Source organism: Notolepis coatsorum (assembly GCF_963971535.1).
Source record: "Notolepis coatsorum genome assembly, chromosome: 1".
NCBI classification, from domain to species: Eukaryota; Metazoa; Chordata; class Actinopteri; order Aulopiformes; family Paralepididae; genus Notolepis; species Notolepis coatsorum.
This window is the reverse complement of record NC_140165.1, coordinates 73,644,453-73,664,582: the sequence shown is the minus strand read 5'-3', so window position 1 is coordinate 73,664,582 and position 20,130 is coordinate 73,644,453. Positions and strand designations below refer to the sequence as shown.

General features: G+C 44.2%; 1 protein-coding gene across 2 annotated transcripts in view; it reads left to right on the top strand.

The window, feature by feature from the left end:
* The window catches only part of zdhhc21 (zDHHC palmitoyltransferase 21), a 47,054-nt gene that overhangs the window by 9,342 nt on the left and 17,582 nt on the right, over positions 1 to 20,130 (top strand). For both annotated transcript variants that reach the window (XM_084317657.1, XM_084317658.1), the window contains exons 3-4: positions 946 to 1,044; positions 19,272 to 19,383. In XM_084317657.1, the coding sequence (XP_084173783.1) occupies positions 946 to 1,044; positions 19,272 to 19,383 (211 nt within the window). The remainder of the gene's footprint in view (positions 1 to 945; positions 1,045 to 19,271; positions 19,384 to 20,130) is intronic.

The following is a 20,130-nucleotide window of genomic DNA, read 5'->3' as shown; positions in this document are numbered from 1 at the left end:
GGAACAACACATTGTAAGCGCTTTGGATAAAAGCGCTATATATAAATGCAGCCATTTACCATCTGGCATCATAGCTTCAGCTATGTCTGCATTGTTTTTTGTTGTTTGTTTTTCTCTCTCTCTCTCTCTCTCCCTCCCTCTCTCCCCCTCCCTTTTCTTTTCTTCTTCATACAGAGCTAATTTGCACAAGATACTGTACAAACGGATACAGATACTGTACACACAGATACAGATACTGTACACACAGATACTGTACACACAGATACAGATACAGATACTGTACACACAGATACTGTACACTAGGGCTGACCCCTATTAGTCGACTAATCGGTCGAAAGGAGCCGTAGTCGACTGCCAACCTCTTAGTCGAATACAACATTTCTTTTTTCAAGTTCAAGTTCTTTAATAGTTGTCATACAGAAGTACAGAATACTTTCATACAAAATGCTTCTTACTGTTACGCTCCAGAGACTGTGCTAGGCAAGATAGTATCAAATAACATAATATAGCATGTAATTTAGAAGAAGAAAAATGAGGTCACAGTGTTTTTTATACATTTTTATTTTTTATCATTCTTTCCAAAAGAAAAGAGGCCTAGAAGCGTGGCTAACGCTAATGGCACACATACCAGAGGCTAACTGCCTAAGAAAACAGACACAGAGGCACTGAAAGAGGATTTCACCCATCTAATGAACACACTAGACCAGACAAATATCAAGATATATCCATCAGTGGACCAATTGAATGCTTTTGCAGAGGACAAGAAGCCTGCAGTCGACTCCTTCAGACATTAAGCACCCCCACAGCCCAAATGGAATGATACAAAAATATATATATATATTATACTTTTTTTTTGTCGACTAATAGTCGACTAACGGCAAAATTTGGCCAATCAGGTTACTAAGTGAATGTCCATCCTCCTCTTTCGTGTGTCTCCCCCCCCAGGTTACTTCATAGCATCGGGTCTCTGCATGGCCGCCCTGTTCAGAGCCTCCACAGCGGACCCCGGTCGTCTTCCTCCCGACCCCCACATTCCTCACTCTGGTAAGGGATAGTGCTGGCTGGGTATCGCCACTGATTTCCCAAAACGATTAGATTCCGATTCACAAGGTCCGGATTCGAATCAATGCTATAAATGGTTCAAGGAACCCTCTAACATGTTGCATTGTTAAAAATGTCAATGTTTACATTAAGAATTGACTCTTGGACTTTCGGTTTAACGACTACTATGGAGTAACGCGCATATTTAAGAGCTCCGGCAGAATTGCCTAATTATATAATCTAAAGGCACCCTTTCAAGAAAACGTTTTACTAGTATTGAATATAATACACCTGTGAACTAGACAGTTTTTGTTTGGGCTTCAAAATGCCTCCAAAATCTACTAAAATACCGTGTACATCTCAGTCGCAGCAGAAAATAACGCAATGTGGTGCGGCCCCGCTCCCACGTGAGCCTTCGATCCACTCTCTCCCAGTGGATACCAGGGAGTCAGAAGCCGCGGCCCTCAGGTTGGACATTCTCGCAACGGTGCGCAAGGATATTAATGAAATCTTTAAAGCTGAGTTGCACTCGGCTCTGGGAAATGACCTAGTAACCATCAAATCCGAATTACAAGCCATAAAAACTGAATGGTCATGTTTGCACAATAAACTGTTCCAAATCCTCTTCTTATTTTAACACGTATGATTATTCATATTTCACAGTTTTTGTTCTTCATGTTCCATTGACGACCAGGAGGCAGAAATGCAGTTCTCAATTCCATTTCATTTAATTCGTTTCTCCCTTTACAGGTTTCTCTAGGCAGAGCAGCAGCGAGGCATAGCTTATTCTAACAAACATTCTGTCAACTTCTCCCGAAGGATCAAACACACCCTTTTACAGGTGGCACGCGTTACTAATTAGCGTTCAATTGTGTGGTCTAGGCCTGCGCGCAGCTGACTTCCCACTGGGGGCAAAAATGGTGCGTTACAGAATCTAGTCTATAATGCAATCTAATTCTAAACAATATGATAAACAATTTAAAGTGAATCTCCATTTAGGCTATTATAAAACATATTTATGCCAATTCGATTACACCTTTTGCTACAATAATAAATGATATATTTCAAGCTGTTCAAATTATATTACTTATCAAAAAGTCACAACAAACTCCCCCCCGATGAGCTCCCAAGCGTCATCATTCTCCTAGTTCCAAAGGGTACAGCAGCTGTACCGGTCTCTTCAGGACCAGATTCTTGGGGAGTTTTAACGAACATGAACAAACCTTTCCGTCCCGTCCTACGAACACCTGTTCAATGCGACCCATTTTCCACATATGCTTTGGCTGTTTGTCTTCGTGCAGTAAAGCAAGGTCGCCCACCTTGAATGTGCTGGGCTTGGTCGTAGATGCTGTGTGTGCTGATCTCAGCTCCATTAAATAATCCTTCTTCCATCGAATCCAGTATCCGTTGATCAGTCTCTGACGGTATTGTAACCGTTTGTTGAGCTTAGCTGCGTCAGCATTAGCGTGGTAATTGGGGGGAGTGGGCAGTGGAGGTAGGGTCGTGAGTCTCTGTCCCACCAAGAAGTGGGCTGGGGTTAGCGGAGCAGGCTCTCCGCACTCTGCGTGTGTGAAGGTGAGGGGTCTTGAATTGACAACAGCCTCCACTTCAGTAAGCAACGTTTGAAGCTCTTCAAATGTCAAAAACGCTTTTCCTAACACCTTTCTTAAGCACACCTTCACTGACCTCACCATGCATTCCCACATCCCGCCCCACCAAGCTGCCCGTTCTACTATGTATTTCCAGGTGATCATTTTCCCTGCAAAGAACTCCTGTATCTTTGTATCTTTTATCAAATTATACATAGCTCTCAGATCTTTGTCTGCACGCTTGAATGTTTTTGCGTTGTCTGAATATATCGTGGTACAGATTCCTCGTCGGGCCACAAATCGTCTAAAGGCCAAAAGAAATGAATCTGTGCTGAGGTCTGATACTATTTCTAAATGCACAGCTCTTGTCACTGCACAAGTAAATAAAGCTACATATGCCTTTTTATTCTGGGGCTTTACATATAATGGCCCTGTGAAATCTACACCTGTTACTTCGAACGGCTGGGCCTCTGTCACCCTATCTTTGGGCAAGGGCGCAGTACATTGTTGGCCTGCTTTTAATTTACTTTTTCGACAGACGAGACACTGTTTTATCATTTTCTTCACCAACTGGCGTCCTCTTAATATCCAAAACTGTTCTCTCACCTGTGTCAAGGTGTCTTGTAAACCAGAGTGGAATACATCATTGTGCGCTCTCTTTATGGCCAGCAGTGAGAATGGGTTAGTCCCGGACAGTATGAGAGGGTGTTTCTGTGCGTAATCCCAGTTGGTTTCCTGAAGCCGTCCTCCGACGCGCAGAAGCCCTTCATTATCCATGAACGGTTTTAGGCTCATTAATTTTGAGCCTCTATGCAATTCTCTTCCATTTAACAAATCTGATTGTTCTTTTGGGAAGCTTTCTGTTTGGGAGAGTTTTGTCCAGTATTTCTCCGCCTCTCTGATTTCCTCTGCGCACAGCGGACCAGTTCTCTTTTTTTTCTTCTGTGTATTGTTTGTAAAACGCAGCATCCACGCCGTGACGCGCAGGACTCGGTTGAGTTTGCTGTGTTTTCCCAGGTCAAATAGCGGGCCCAAACATATACTTGTTTTCTCCTCTTTCACTATCTGGCTTTGCACCACACACTCCTCCAAATTCACTCCTTCATCAATATCATCGTTTGACGTACTTTTTCCGGTTGGCTCTCTTAACCACTGTGGCCTGTGCCACCACAGAGAGTCATCTTTTAGCGTCTTTACGCTGGAGCCCCGTGTGCCGCGATCGGCCGGGTTCTCTGCTCCATGGCAGTGCCCCCAGTTCTCTGGGAGGGTCAGGTTCTGAATTTCGATCACTCGGTTCTGAACGAACGGCTTCCATTGTTTAGCCGTGCCTTTGATCCAATGGAGAGCGATCATTGAGTCTGTCCAATAGTGTGTCTTGATTTCAGGCAGTTTTAATTGTTCACATACAAACTTTCCTAGTCTAGACCCTATCAAAGCTCCCATCAGTTCTAGTCGAGGTAGGGTGATTTTCTTTAATGGAGCAACTTTAGTTTTGGCCGTTATTAGACTAGTGGCGCATTTTCCATCTATATCTGTCGTGCGCAAATAGGCTACTGCACAATAAGCTTTTTCACTCGCATCACAGAATATGTGGATCTCTTTATCTAAAAGCGTGTCATCACTATTCTGTAGTTCTGAAGTGTAACTTCTGCTTATGGCTATAGAGCCTAAATCAGGAATTTCAGCGCACCACTGGTTCCATTTTTCGGAGAGGTCATCTGGGAGCTGTGCGTCCCAGTCGAGACCCCGTTCCCACATTTCTTGGAACAGGCATTTTACCCTAATGCTAAATGGAGATAAAAAACCTATTGGGTCAAAGATTCGTGCTGCGGATTGGAAAACTTCTCTCTTCGTGTTTTTTTTGTCTTTTAAATGTTCAATAAAATCCTTCATTTCAAACACAAAGTCGTCTGTTTCTGTTCTCCATGTCAGCCCTAACACTTTCATTGGCGTTTGGCTTTTGACTTCCACCTGTTCATTTTTCACTTGTTGTGTCCATTCTCTTTGCAGCTCATTTGAATTCGTTTTCCACTTGCACAAATCCATTCCAGCTTCAGACATGATCTCCTTGGCTGTTTGAGTGATTTTTAAAGCCGCCTCTACTGTGTGAGCACCGCAAATATAGTCATCTACGTAGAGACACTCATCTAGGGTTTTTGCGACCTCTGGATATTTATTCTCGTATTTCTTTAGATGATGACGAATTGTGGCTGCTAATAGAAATGGACTGGAGGACACTCCGAATGGAACTCGTGTCATTCTCAGAATGCTGATCTGGTCCATTGACAATGTGTCTCCGGTGGTCCAGAGAAATCTCAGTGCATCTCTGTCCTGTTCGTTTAGAGAGATCTGAACGAAGGCCTTCGTAATGTCTGACATGAGGGCCACTTTATACTGTCTAAATCTGACTAGAATGCCTAACAGGTCTGGATTTAAATTGGGGCCGGTTTGGAGACACTCATTAAGAGAACGACAATCTCTTCCATGTGAAGACGCATCAAATACTACTCTTAATTTTGTAGTTTCTCTTTGATCTCTAATTACAGCATGATGGGGTAAATAGTAAATAGGGTTCTCCAATTGTTTGGACTGCACCTGTTCTACTATTTCTACTATTCCATCGGCTAGGTACTCTTGGATGACGTCATTATATTTATGGTACAGTACGGGGTTGCTATGGAATCTTCTTACCAGGTGAGCAAATCTACTCTGAGCTGTGGCGTAGTTATCAGCGATGATCACCTGTTCCTCTCTCCATGGCAACCGAACCTCATATCTCCCGTTCGTGTATTTGATTGACTCCTCGAATTTCAGTAGCGCGTCTGCAGCGTCTGCGCTCTCAGCGCGGCCTTCTTTTGACATGTCAATTCCGAGGGACTCAGTTTCCCAGAAGCTGCGCAACTGTTTTGAAAGCGCTTGCTCCTCTCCCAGGCTCGCGAGCAGCACGTCCACGTCTGGCGTCTCTGTGACACACAGCATTGCTGTTGCGACAGTTCCTTGCACTAACCATCCAAACTTGCTTTCGAGCGCAACTAGTGCGTCATCCAGTTTCTCCATTCGTCCAGTGACGATTTTCCAGTAATGATCACCTCCGATCAGGATTCCAAGCTTTTCTGAATCCATTCCCCTCACTGGGGTATCAGCAAATTGCATTCCTCTTTTGTGCAGCGTTCCTCTCAGTTTCTCACTGGCTGTTGTCAGGTTTGATGACGTGCTCACCAGTGGCGTCTCCAGCAGTTCTAGTTCCACTGCTTGGTTGGTTCGAATATTTCTCAGATACACTCTAACCTTCCTACAGGTTATTCGTTTGGGTACTAGCGAGCCAAATGTGTGCAGGTTCAATACCTCCTCCCCTACTACTGGTAGATTTAGAGCCTTTGAGATATCTTCTCTTATAAAACTGCGTTGGCTACCCCCATCCATAACACACCGCACTATCTGGCTGCGTGTGGGTGTTTCAATCCATACAGTCGCTGTCTGCAGCAGAACTGTGCCCCTTTCTGATGTTGGGACAATTGACACTACAGCATCTGAGGGGTTTTCCCTAACATTACTCTGTGTGCCCTTCTGTCTGGTACACACTGTTCTATGATGCCATACACTATTACACTCCTCGCAGTACATTCCCTGCACTTTGCATTTACTAGAAGTGTGCCTGGCACCTAGACATCTGTAGCATCTGCCCTGTACCTTTAATTTTTCTTTCCTGATCTCAGCAGTGAATTCTGAACAGTCCTTTGATCTGTGATTACTTTTGTTACAGAATACACATGCTTTTCCATCTTCATTATCAGCTGCGTAAAATGTAGATGTCGATGCGGCGCCCGCGCGCTGGGGCAGCCGACTCCTCCTTTCCCAGACACTGTCTGCGGGTGGAGGTGGAGTCTCCTTTCTCTGTGTCAAGTTCATTGTCCTTTCCCGACTCTCGAGTTCCCTTTGCAGGAATGTCATTAGGTCTTTGACTTTCAATACAGACCCTGTAGCCTGAACACGCGTAAACTCCAGGGTTATCTCTTCGGGAATCATTTTCATGAGAATCGGGCACAGTAGACGTCCATACGAGTCCGATACAACGCCCTGTGCGTCTAAACTCCTCACTTGTATTTCACAGTCATCATACAATCTCCTTAGTGCGTTAATGTTCGTGGCACTCTTTACAGGGGTTAGATTAAGGAGCTTGTTCATGTGTGCGTTTATTATCAAATCTTTACGGCCAAATCGTTCCATCAACATTGCAATTGCATTGTCGTAGTTCTCGTCGGATAAGGATAATCCTGCGACTACGTTTGCGGCCGTGTCTGTCAATAATGACTTCAAATAGCTGAACTTGTCAGCTGAACTCAGGGTGGTGTTATTGTGAATCGACACTTTAAATTGATTCCAAAAGTCTTGCCATCGGCTTATATCACCACTGAATTTTCCAATTATCAATTTCGGAAGTCTGATATGATCCGATCTACTTGATGAGTGTGAGCTCCCATCGCTCACTCTTCTCTGTCGTTCCTCTTCTGTCTTTATGAGAGAGTCGCGCACCAACCTGTTGATCCGAGTTTTCCTTTTGATTATTCGGTCCATATAGTCCAGAGCCGTGGTCACTTCTTCGACCAGGTCCTTCTCTTCCGTCGCTGCTGCAATGTCCCGATCATGTTCATTTAGAGTCGTCTCCTTGACGACTAATATTGCTTTACTTTCCTCCAAGTCGGGCAGACAAGGGGCCTCTGCTCCTATCTGCTCGTCTATCTTGTTCAGCAACTTGGTTACAGGCGTCCTTATTGCTCCTCGGATAGCCTTCAATCTTGTTAGTTCAGTCATTCTTCTTCTTTATCCAATTAGTCCGTCCGTGTAGAATATACTTAAATTCTCCCTGGTTTCGGCACCACTTTGTTTGCACAATAAACTGTTCCAAATCCTCTTCTTATTTTAACACGTATGATTATTCATATTTCACAGTTTTTGTTCTTCATGTTCCATTGACGACCAGGAGGCAGAAATGCAGTTCTCAATTCCATTTCATTTAATTCGTTTCTCCCTTTACAGGTTTCTCTAGGCAGAGCAGCAGCGAGGCATAGCTTATTCTAACAAACATTCTGTCAACTTCTCCCGAAGGATCAAACACACCCTTTTACAGGTGGCACGCGTCACTAATTAGTGTTCAATTGTGTGGTCTAGGCCTGCGCGCAGCTGACTTCCCACTGGGGGCAAAAATGGTGCGTTACAGAATCTAGTCTATAATGCAATCTAATTCTAAACAATATGATAAACAATTTAAAGTGAATCTCCATTTAGGCTATTATAAAACATATTTATGCCAATTCGATTACACCTTTTGCTACAATAATAAATGATATATTTCAAGCTGTTCAAATTATATTACTTATCAAAAAGTCACAACAGGTCAGCCAAGATAACAACTTTACAATCTGAGGTAACGTTGATAAAAGGCACAGTGGCAGGAGTGGAGGACGCGCTAACCACATGCACTGACGACGTCGCCATTTTGAAGGAGAAAGTTGAACATCTTGTCAAAGAACTGATTAAAACAGAAAATAAATGTGAAGATCTCGAATTTAGGTCTCGTCGCAACAACATACGGATTGTTGGCGTTCCTGAAGATACAGGCTCCCCCCTCACGACTGCAGCCGTCTCCATGCTGCTTAAGGAGGCTTTCAACATGGAGAAGGAACCTGTGTTGGACAGGGCGCACCGTACACTCCAGGCCAAACCCCGACCGGGGGAGCGACCTCGCACAATTGTGGCCAGACTACACTACTTTTCAGACTGTATCGACATCCTAAAGAAAGCAAGAGAGACGAGGAGGATCATGTACGAGGGGGTGTCCATCTTCGTTTTTCCAGACCACACAGCCAAGATAGCACGGGCGCGTGCAGCGTTTAACGAGGTGAGAAGCCAGCTCCGAGAGGTGGAGGGGCTCCGTTTTGGAATTCGCCATCCAGCCCGCCTCATCGTTACCTATCGCGGCAAAGAGAGTCAGTTCGACACACCTGAAGAGGCTGCAACTTTTGTCAAATCGTTGAACAGAAACGGAGACTGAATTAAAGATGGGACTGCTTTCGATTAGTTTCCACTGACTGATTGGTGAGTCGACGACATATTCGGGCCAACTATTAGTTAAGTTGTATAAAAAAATTTAAAGCCTCAACGCCTAAATCTAAAACGGGCGATAAGGTTGTTGTGAGGTAATGATGATTGCAGGAGGTCTAACCTAGGGCCAGTGCGCTCTGGTAACTTGTGCCATTTATTTTCTAGATTTGAAAATGCCCCACGTTACATTTGTAGATTTGAGTGGTACAGTGTTTTCATCATTACTGTGTAGCTGCTGCTACCGCGACACGCATGGTAGGGTGTCGGTCAATACAACAGTAATTTTATAAACATTAGAGTTGGGTGGTGTTTTTTTAATTTTTATTATTATTATTCTATGGCTGCTCGGGTCGTGTGTGTGCGCTGTCCTCCATGTGCGCTCTGGCCGCGGTCCGTCGCGGTCCGCGGGGGGAGGCACTCCTCCGTCTGCGGGCGGTGTGGGGCCGTGGTTGGGGTGCGTGCAGGGGGTGGTGTACACACATGTGGTACGAGGGCGATCAAGATACCACTTATTTCCTATACCTGAAAATGTACCACGTTTATTTAAGTTGTAGGGTGTTTTCATCATTACTTTCTGTAGCTGCTGTCCCCACGACACACATGGTGTGATGTCGGTTAGTGCCAGATGTTTTCTGTATCTGGGAACTGACCACGTTTAATTTACATTTATAGCACATGGCCAATGGCACATGGCCACACTAGATTTAAGTTTCCCTATAACTGTGAAGGGAACACGTTCTATATCTGAAAATTGACCATGTTTAATTTACATTTATATCATATGGCCATAAAGCCGTAGGTTAAACAATAGAATTAAGTTGTAATAAGATCTTATCATTACTCTTTGTAGCTGTTGTGCCCACTACACACAGGCGAGAGGTTGGTCAATACACCATTTACTCACTATACCTGAAAATTGACCATGTTTGATTTACATTTATATCATATGGCCATAAAGTCATAGGTTAAATACTGGATTTAGGTTGCACTGTGCTCTTATCATTGCTCTTAGTAACAGTTGTGCCCCTAAACGTATGGTTTGAGGTTGGTCAATATACCATATATATTTTTTTTTATACCTAACCACGCCTGATTTAAATATCTACCAATTATCTCCTATTTTTGAAAATTGGCAAGTTCAATCTGCATTTATACCCTATGACCATACAAGTTGTAGATTAAGCACTAGATCTAAGTTGCACTGTATTATATGTTTAATGAGGTTGACATTGGGAGGGGGGATATGCCAGAGCCTGAATACTCTTTGTAATGGGTGTACCCACTACATATAAGGTCTGATGTCGGTCAATAACCAGTTGTTTTCTATTTTTGAAAGTTGACTACATTAATTTGCATTTACATCCAAGGACCATAAAGTCATAGATTAAACATTAGATAAAATGATCCTTTATTTTGACTCAGGTTGCACTGTATTCTAGGTGCCTAATATTTACATATAACCCTGCTGAGTTCATTTTTTTGTTTTTGTTAGCCATGGTTATAGCCGTAAGTATCACTGAAGGGAAAGGCTCCTGGTGGAGTCAGCACGGTTGTTCCCATCATTCGGGGATGGAACACTTGATGTGCGGGGGGAGGGGGGTGGGATGGTTTGTGTTTGTTTTTGTTTTATGGTACTCTGTTATTCTTATACACTCTGTCTGTTTGCTGTGATTGACATTTTAACGTGTGCTCTTCTAGGTCTGATGCACGGCAGTTTAGGTTGGTACCCTTCTCTAGTTGGGATACTATTATACACTGCAACTACTATTATTATGCTGTCTGACCCACTAACAACAGACAATGACTAACACAAAGGTTTCGATGGGACTGGGGAACACAGTCAGATTCTTCTCATGGAATGTGGGGGGAATAAATGAGCCGGTTAAAAGGGCTAGGGTCTTCTCCCACATAAAAAAATTTAAAGGCAATATTATATTTCTCCAAGAAACACATTTACGTACCACTGACCAAGGGAGACTCGCTAGACCATGGATCGGTCAGATTTTCCACTCTAAATTTGAAATTAAAACACGAGGGACAGCCATACTGATAGGCAAGAAAGTACAGTTCACTCCCGCTAAGACTATTTCAGACCCCAATGGTCGCTATATAATAGTAACTGGCTCACTATATCAGACTTCTCTCCTCACTTCCCGACTTGAACACACATCACTTAATACTGGGAGGAGATATCAACTGTGTAATGGACCCCCACCTTGATAGATCGAGTACCAGGACTGCTGTGCCCTCAAAGATGTCTCAAACATTGTCCACTTTTATGAATAACAATGGCTACATTGACCCGTGGCGATTTCTGTATCCTACAGATAAGCAATTCTCTTTTTTTTCTCATGTACATCACTCCTACACACGCATAGACTATTTTTTCTTTGATAAGGCCTTATTACCGTCTTTGTCCTCAGCTAGCTATTCTGCTATAACTATTTCAGACCACGCCCCGTAACCTTTGAACTTATTTTAAAATCTAAACCCAAAGAGGCCCGTTTCTGGAGACTAGACTCTACCCTACTAGCATCTGCTGAATTCTGTAACGTGGTATCTCAAGCGATTGACCTATTTCTCGAGACAAAAAATGACGAAACCTCACCCTCATTATTATGGGAGACACTAAAGGCAAATGTTAGGGGCACAATTATTTCATACACCGCACATGCTAACAAACAGCATCTCGAAAGGCAACAACAATTAGAGACTCTGATTACAGATCTTGATCGTCGCTATGCCGTGGCTCCGACTCCGGAACTTTATAAGGACCGGCTTGGCCTTCAGACGGAACATAATCTTTTATCCACCAAAGAGGCAGAAAGATTTTTGCTTAGAACAAGGGGTGCCCTATATGAGAGTGGGGACAAGGCGGGTCGACTTCTGGCCCAGCAGCTGAAGAGCAGATCAGCCTCACAACTAATACCACAGATTCGCGATAGTTCAGATTCACTAACAACGGATCCTAAACAAATTAATGACGCATTTGTGTCATTCTATTCACAGCTCTACACATCTGAGGCACCCAAAGACACCTCTGTAATGCTAGATTTCTTTTCAGGCCAAGTTATTCCCAAAATGTCTCCAGAAGATTGTCAGGACTTAGATCGATCGCTACAACTAAGTGAGGTTGCTGCAGCTATTAAAAAGATGCAGAGTGGAAAATCTCCAGGCCCAGATGGCTACCCTGTAGAATTATTTAAGAAACTTTCGAATCAATTGGCCCCTTTATTATTAGAGATGTTTGATGACTCATTACAGAAGGGTACTCTGCCACCTACTCTCACGCAGGCCTCCATCTCTTTACTCCTTAAGAAGGATAAAGACCCCATAAACTGCTCCTCTTATCGAGCGGTGTCTCTTCTTAATGTGGACAATAAAATATTAGCTAAAGCGTTGGCATGTAGACTAGAGGTTGTTCTCCCCACAGTAATATCTGAGGACCAGACAGGCTTTATAAAGAACCGCCATTCCTTTACAAATATTCGTAGATTGTTGAGCATTATTGGACTACCAAGCTCTCAAATAGTCCCTGAGGTAGTGGTTTCTCTGGACGCGGAAAAAGCCTTCGATAGAGTGGAGTGGGACTATTTGTTCTTTACATTAAAACAGTTTGGATTTGGGGAAGAAGTGTTGGCGTGGATACGCTTATTGTACTGGATAGGCATGTGTCACAACTAATGGCTTCAGTTCTAAGCCCTTTCCACTCACACGTGGGACACGCCAAGGGTGCCCACCGTCGCCATTGATTTTTGCGGCGGCCATTGAACCCCTGTCCATAGCTCTTAGAGCTGAATCCTTGTTCTCTGGCATCAGGAGGGGAGGTAGCGAACAAAGTATCTCTTTATGCAGACAATCTATTTCTCTACATATCAGACCCAATGGCCGGTATCCCAAATATTTTGTCTCTTCTAAAGGTTTTTGGAAGCTTTTCTGGCTGCAAATTAAACGTACAGAAAAGTGAATGCTTCCCAATTAATGATCTTGCCCAGAATATTTCCCATTGCCTTCCATCTTTCCAGGTAGCGGATACTGGTTTTAAGTACCTGGGCATTAACATCTCCCAATCTCTTTGCTCTCTTCGAAAACAAAACTTTACCACATTAACAACAAAGGTAAAGGCTGACTTACAGAGGTGGAATGGCTTACCCCTGTCCTTAGCTGGCAGAGTACATTCCATTAAAATGAATGTATTACCCAGATATTTATACTTATTCCAAAGTCTCCCCTTATTTCTCCCCAAAGCATTTTTTCTTGATCTGGATAAGATGATCTCTTCATTTATCTGGGAGGGCAAAACACCAAGAATGAAATTGTCTTTGCTGCAAAGGGATAGGAATCAGGGAGGAATGGGCATACCAAATTTTTTTTATTACTGGGCTGCCAATCTTCACAAAATTGTCCTGTGGACGAGTGAACCGGACAGCGGCTGGGGTCAACTTGAGGCCAGTTCTTGCCCGACATCTTCCCTTCAAGCTTTAGCTTGCGGTGAAATGCCACTGTCACCAACAAAATATAGTAAGAACCCAATTTTTGTTTCCACATTGAAGATATGGGCCCAGATGAGAAAGATATGCGGGTGGACTAAGCTCTCTATGTCAGCACCCATCTGTAATAACCACCTTTTCTTACCTGCTACACTGGGTTTGCTAGATGGAAGAAAGAGGGACTAATCACTTTGAGTGACTTATACATAGATGGTGTATTTGCAGAATTTGGGGACCCATGTGACACATATAATTCACCTCACTCTGACCGGTTTAGATATTTCCAGATTCGGCATTTTGTGAGGACCCATTCCCCTACGTTTCCACAGTTGCCCCCTCCATCAGTTGTGGAGCGTTTTCGACACTTCGCTAATATGGATAGGGGCCATGTTTCATATCTCTATGATACCATACCTAGAAAAGACATGGCCATAAACAGGATTAGGACGGGTGGGAGACTGAACTGGGGGTCGCCTTCTCGGATGAATGGTGGGGGGATGCACTAGAGGGAGTTAATACCTCTTCCTCCTGTGCCAGACTTGGCCTTATTCAGTTTAAGGTCCTTCACAGAGTCCATTATAGTAAAGCCAGATTGGCAAAAATATATCCCAATGTGACAGACAACTGTAACAGATGTGCACAGTCACCAGGGGATCTAACCCACATGTTCTGGTCCTGCTCGAAACTGATAACATTCTGGACGTTCTTTTTTGATACCATCTCGGAGGTACTGGAGATTACTATATTGCCCTGCCCCCAAATTGCTATCTTTGGGATCCCCGAGGAGGATGTGATCTTGACCAAAAAACAATACAATGTAGTGTCCTTTGCCTCACTGATTGCCCGCAGGAGGATACTCTTGCATTGGAAAGCAGAACCTCCCCCATCATCCAGATTATGGCTGAATGATGTGATGTCATTCCTAAAACTGGAAAGAATTTAATTTACAATTCGAGGATCCGCTGATAAATTCTACACACATTGGCAACCGTTAATCTCATATGTAGATAGAATAGATCCATTACCTCCTGACTGAAGTTATGTCGAGTGCCATGTAGGGGAGGGGTAATTTTCACTGAGTAGGCTTACTTGTTGATTGGGGTTGTTGGGGACAGTGGGCGTGTATTTATTTAATCTCCCACCTCACGTATTTAGGGTCATACGACCTGGCTTGTGTATCGGACCTAGAATTGCACTTCTGTTTCATTATATCCATATCAAATAGACGTATCCTTTAAGAGTACCATATGCTGTTAAAGTAGATCCTAATTTCACATTTTGTATTTGTCTTATTTTATTTTGTATTTATTTACTTTTGTACTGTCTTTTTTATTTTTCTGGGTGGGGCGGGAGGGAGGGATATTCAGTAAGGAAAAAACAAAGAACACATGACATCTGTATGCAAGATATAAATGTAATCTTTGAATAAAAAAACGTTGTTAAAAAAAAATACAAATAATTGACTCTCAAGCAGTTACATGAATGTACATTGGAACATTGGCTTTTGCATAATGTCACGTCAGGGTGATGTCTCAGTAAGTTTCATAGATTTGTTGTATTTCCACAATATTTCACCTCCACTTTGCACAGCTTACACTATGGCTTTGTTTCTGTCCAGCCCTTCTCTGTTGTCATGTTTTTTTAATCCAAAATGCAACCAGACATCTGCCTTTGCACCTGGCGGTGACTTGAGTGATGCTTTCACTTGATCCATGTTTTTAGATTCAAACACGCTATCTTCTTAACTAAGCCCTAGTAATGGATCAGAAACCCCTCCCTCAACCCGCCGGCCTCCAGGGTGTCCCATATACACAAATTTATTCACAGGCCAACCGCAAATACATTTACTGTATCAAACTCATTTTAATAATCTGTAATAATTATCTCGCATAGGGCAACATTTTGGGAATATTCCAAGGTGGCAACTTTCTGTGGGAATTAACAGGAATATAGGGGAATTAACAGGACTAAAATGGAAGTATAGGGCTGTGTTTATCATGTCATATGCAGATGGAAACATAACCCTTTTACCATATCACAAGTTAGTTATCAGTTGAACTTTAATCAAATGACAACAATATAATACAACTCTTTACATTTTATGATATATTGTATTGGAGTAATTGGAGAATGCACTGTACATGCAGAAGGTTGTAATTCTGATTAATTCACATTAGATGTGATGCTGCAAAGTTTGCCATCTTGATAACAAGACTAACGAGACCAGACCCCTATTGAATGGAGTCATCCGTATAGATCAGAATCTGTCATGCATATCATCATTTCACATTTTAAGTTACTGGTCAATTACTTATGGCACAGAATGTTAAGTCAACACTTATGTTGGTCAAAAAGAACAATTATGTGATAGAAAAGTGATTTTTCTTTTTCACAGACTTCTCTACAATGGTCAAGAGTACAGAAATGTAAAGGTTTACTTTGGTACCAAGAAAATTAAATGGTGCATTTTATATAAAGTACATTATTTATACAGTTTATATGAGTAAAAGAAAAAGAAGGTGAGGACATTTCTTAAGGCACAGACATCATTGGTTTGAAATATAGTCTTAATTTATGGCAAAACATCTTCATTTTGTCCAAGAGACAGTGATCATATCCTAATTTGGTCATACACACACACACACACACACACACACACACACACATTTAATTAGTTACCATGGCAACCACTCACTGTTTAGGCGGATCGTTATTAATTTTAAACATCTTTAAAACTCATATTTCACCTCAAGATGCATTTAACTGAACATGACATATCACATTCGTCTATTTTCTTAGAATAGACAAAGAAGAAAGACATAAATATAGGCAATAAAATTGGAGTATAAAATATGAGAAAATTAAACTGTATAAACAAAGGTGCAGATGAGGGTCTGTATGCCTGTATCAGTAAAAAAAATTGCCTTATGTGTATTTCCCCCCAAAATAAGTTCACTATTATAAGTTAGTTTTCTCTTATTGAAAATGGCAAAATTTCCCAAATTCCTCCGTAAGCGTAACTTCCCGTGGAAGATTCCTGACTCTTTGCAGCCCTAATCCTGCACAATACACAGTCCTGTTCGGTGCTCGGATGTGTATAAACGGTGTATAAATAATAGGGGTGCACGATATAGATTTTTTGACCCCGATATCGATACCGATAACTTTCTGCTCCTCAAGGTCGATACCGATACCGATAACCGATATATATATATATTTATTGTATTACAAAATTCACAATGCGTCAATGTCATTAACAATGTGTTTCCCTGAACAATGAGTGAACTAAAAACCAACAGGTATTGTGCTTTGTCAGTAGGGATGGGTACCGGTACCTGTGAATCGATACCGGTACCCAACGGTACCTTTTTTCGGTACTTTAGTCTCTAAAAATTTAATCTGCCTACCTCGGTTATAAAAAACAAACTTCAAATAACCACATTTCCGACCGTTTTCGGCTTGCCATTGCCCCGACTGCTTTGTTGTTGAATCAAGTCAAATCCTAAGTAAGCATATATTGTGCGTGTGAACGTTGACATGAAAAAGGGAAAAAAATTGTGTAAAAAATAAAATAAAAAAGGGCCATTATTATTATTATTGGAGCTATCAATTTTTTTTAAGATACATTTTTTAGTGTTTATCGCTTTATTCTACTGGGCAGTCCAGTAGAGAGAGAAAGAGAGGTGAAACGGGAGACAGAGTGGGGGGAAGCCATTCGACAAATAACGACGGGTTCGGGAATCGAACCCGGGTCGGCCGTGCCGCGACTCAGCGCGTTATGTGGTTCGCCACTGGGGCGCCCCAGCTATCAATACTTTTATCGGGTTTATCGGGATGACGTCATAATTGCTGTTATCGGCCCGATAATTATCGTGTATCCCTAATAAATAAAGCTTGTTTCGGCTCGCCACCACCACACCAACCTAAGAACACGGGTGTCATCCCCATCACACATCCCCATCACCCCCCAGTGAAGCTGACCTCCCCATCACCCCCCAGTGAAGCTGACCTCCCCATCACCCCCCAGTGAAGCTGACCTCCCCATCACCCCCCAGTGAAGCTGACCTCCCCATCACCCCCCAGTGAAGCTGACCCCCCCATCACCCCCCCCCAGTGAAGCTGACCTCCCCATCACCCCCCAGTGAAGCTGACCTCCCCATCACCCCCCAGTGAAGCTGACCTCCCCATCACCCCCCAGTGAAGCTGACCTCCCCATCACCCCCCAGTGAAGCTGACCTCCCCATCACCCCCCCCCCCCCCAGTGAAGCTGACCTCCCCATCACCCCCCCCCCCAGTGAAGCTGACCTCCCCATCACCCCCCCCCCCCCAGTGAAGCTGACCTCCCCATCACTCCCCCCCCCCCCCCCAGTGAAGCTGACCTCCCCATCACCCCCCCCCAGTGAAGCTGACCTCCCCATCACCCCCCCCCCAGTGAAGCTGACCTCCCCATCACCCCCCCCCCAGTGAAGCTGACCTCCCCATCACCCCCCCAGTGAAGCTGACCTCCCCATCACCCCCCCCAGTGAAGCTGACCTCCCCATCACCCCCCAGTGAAGCTGACCCCCCCCCCCCCCCCCCCCCAGTGAAGCTGACCTCCCCATCACCCCCCAGTGAAGCTGACCTCCCCATCACCCCCCCCCCCCCCAGTGAAGCTGACCTCCCCATCACCCCCATCACCCCCCCCCCCCCCCCAGTGAAGCTGACCTCCCCATCACCCCCCCCCCCAGTGAAGCTGACCTCCCCATTATCGTCATAGAAATACCTGTGTGTCACTATGTGGTGTTTGGTCCTGAAAGCTGCATCAAAATATGTTTTGGTCAGAAATATTTCATTAAATAGTTTTTATTTGTTACGTTCGTGGTCATGCACAGTTCCATAATCTAAAAGTGTTTCATAATCGAAGCACATCTCAATTTGCACATTCCATGAGAAAAAAGAAGCGGGGAGAAAGAAAATCTTATTTTGCCTGCCCCTTGTTCAAAACATTAATAAACAATATGATGGTCTCTCAATTGCAATTGTTTAACAATCGATCCTTACAATAACAGTCTTTTATTGTAAAATAAGTCATCGTTATAGATTTTCTTGAACTGAAAGATATTTGTACAACCTTTTTAAATCATTCTGTAGAGAATTCAAAATATTTTTTGATCCACTTTTTCTCCTTATTTTAAATTTTTTTCTCCCATCCCAATTTCGTGTTTCCAATTCTCCCCTCCCCTGTCTTGAACGTTGCTCAACTATGCCCCCCACTGGTCGGTTGTAGGGAGGATAGAAGCCTTGCATCACGTGTCCCCTCCGGCACACGAGGAGGCAGCCTGTCACACCGTTTCACCTGCCAGCGTGGACTCTCAGTGGCGAGGTGTAACGTGTGGGAGGCTCACACTACCCCCGCTGCTTCCTGTCTCTGCTGTGCAGGCGTCCCCCAACCGACCTGTAGGAGTCGCTGTCCACAACGTCCAAATCCCCACCCATCGACTTCCACCCTCTAACTCTGCCAATTGAGTTAGTATGATGGCTGGCCCAAGCCGGAGGCAACGCTGACACCCGGATTCGAGACCGGAGTCTCTTGCATTGGTGACGAGTGCAATCTCCGCTGCGCCACCCAGCCGCCCCTAGAATTCCACAGTTTATACTTTTGTCAAAACCATCCTCCCGAGTTTTGTGCTGCTGTGTGACTCGAGCGGAGGCTTTGTGGTCCAACACAAGACATGTTAAATCTCTGAAAACGTGCTTATTTGGCACCAACACTGAAGAAATGAACTACGTGGGTATCGGGATTTGGTGTCATCCGATACCACATTTCGACAAAACAGTATTTCTTCTATCCTCGATAGCATTGAAGCAATTAGATCGATACAATAAAGAATTATTCGATACCCAGCCCTACCTATTATTCAATCAAACCTCAGTACAGTGATGCGATGTTCAGGTCAAGTATACAGTAACTAATGCCCGTAGAAATGGGACAGTCTCGCCATTAAGATCTGCATCGGTAAAAGCTTTAGGTTGTCCATATTATGCCCATGACTGTCCTTGTGTCTTTCAGAGCGAGAGCACTGGGAGTTGTGCAACAAGTGCAACTTGATGAGACCTAAGAGGTCCCACCACTGCAGCCGCTGCGGCCACTGTGTGCGGAGGATGGACCACCACTGTCCTTGGTAAGGCTTACACTCTCCTCACTGTCCTTGGTAAGGCCTCTACTCTCCTCACTGCCCTTGGTAAGGCCTCTACTCTCCTCACTGCCCTTGGTAAGGCCTCTACTCTCCTCACTGCCCTTGGTAAGGCCTCTACTCTCCTCACTGCCCTTGGTAAGGCCTCTACTCTCCTCACTGCCCTTGGTAAGGCCTCTCCTCTCCTCACTGCCCTTGGTAAGGCCTCTACTCTCCTCACTGTCCTTGGTAAGGCCTCTACTCTCCTCACTGCCCTTGGTAAGGCCTCTACTCCTCACTGCCCTTGGTAAGGCCTCTCCTCTCCTCACTGCCCTTGGTAAGGCCTCTACTCTCCTCACTGCCCTTGGTAAGGCATCTACTCTCCTCACTGTCCTTGGTAAGGCCTCTACTCTCCTCACTGCCCTTGGTAAGGCCTCTACTCTCCTCACTGCCCTTGGTAAGGCCTCTACTCTCCTCACTGCCCTTGGTAAGGCCTCTACTCTCCTCACTGCCCTTGGTAAGGCCTCTACTCTCCTCACTGCCCTTGGTAAGGCCTCTACTCTCCTCACTGCCCTTGGTAAGGCCTCTACTCTCCTCACTGCCCTTGGTAAGGCCTCTACTCTCCTCACTACCCTTGGTAAGGCCTCTACTCTCCTCACTACCCTTGGTAAGGCCTCTCCTCTCCTCACTGCCCTTGGTAAGGCCTCTACTCTCCTCACTGCCCTTGGTAAGGCCTCTCCTCTCCTCACTGCCCTT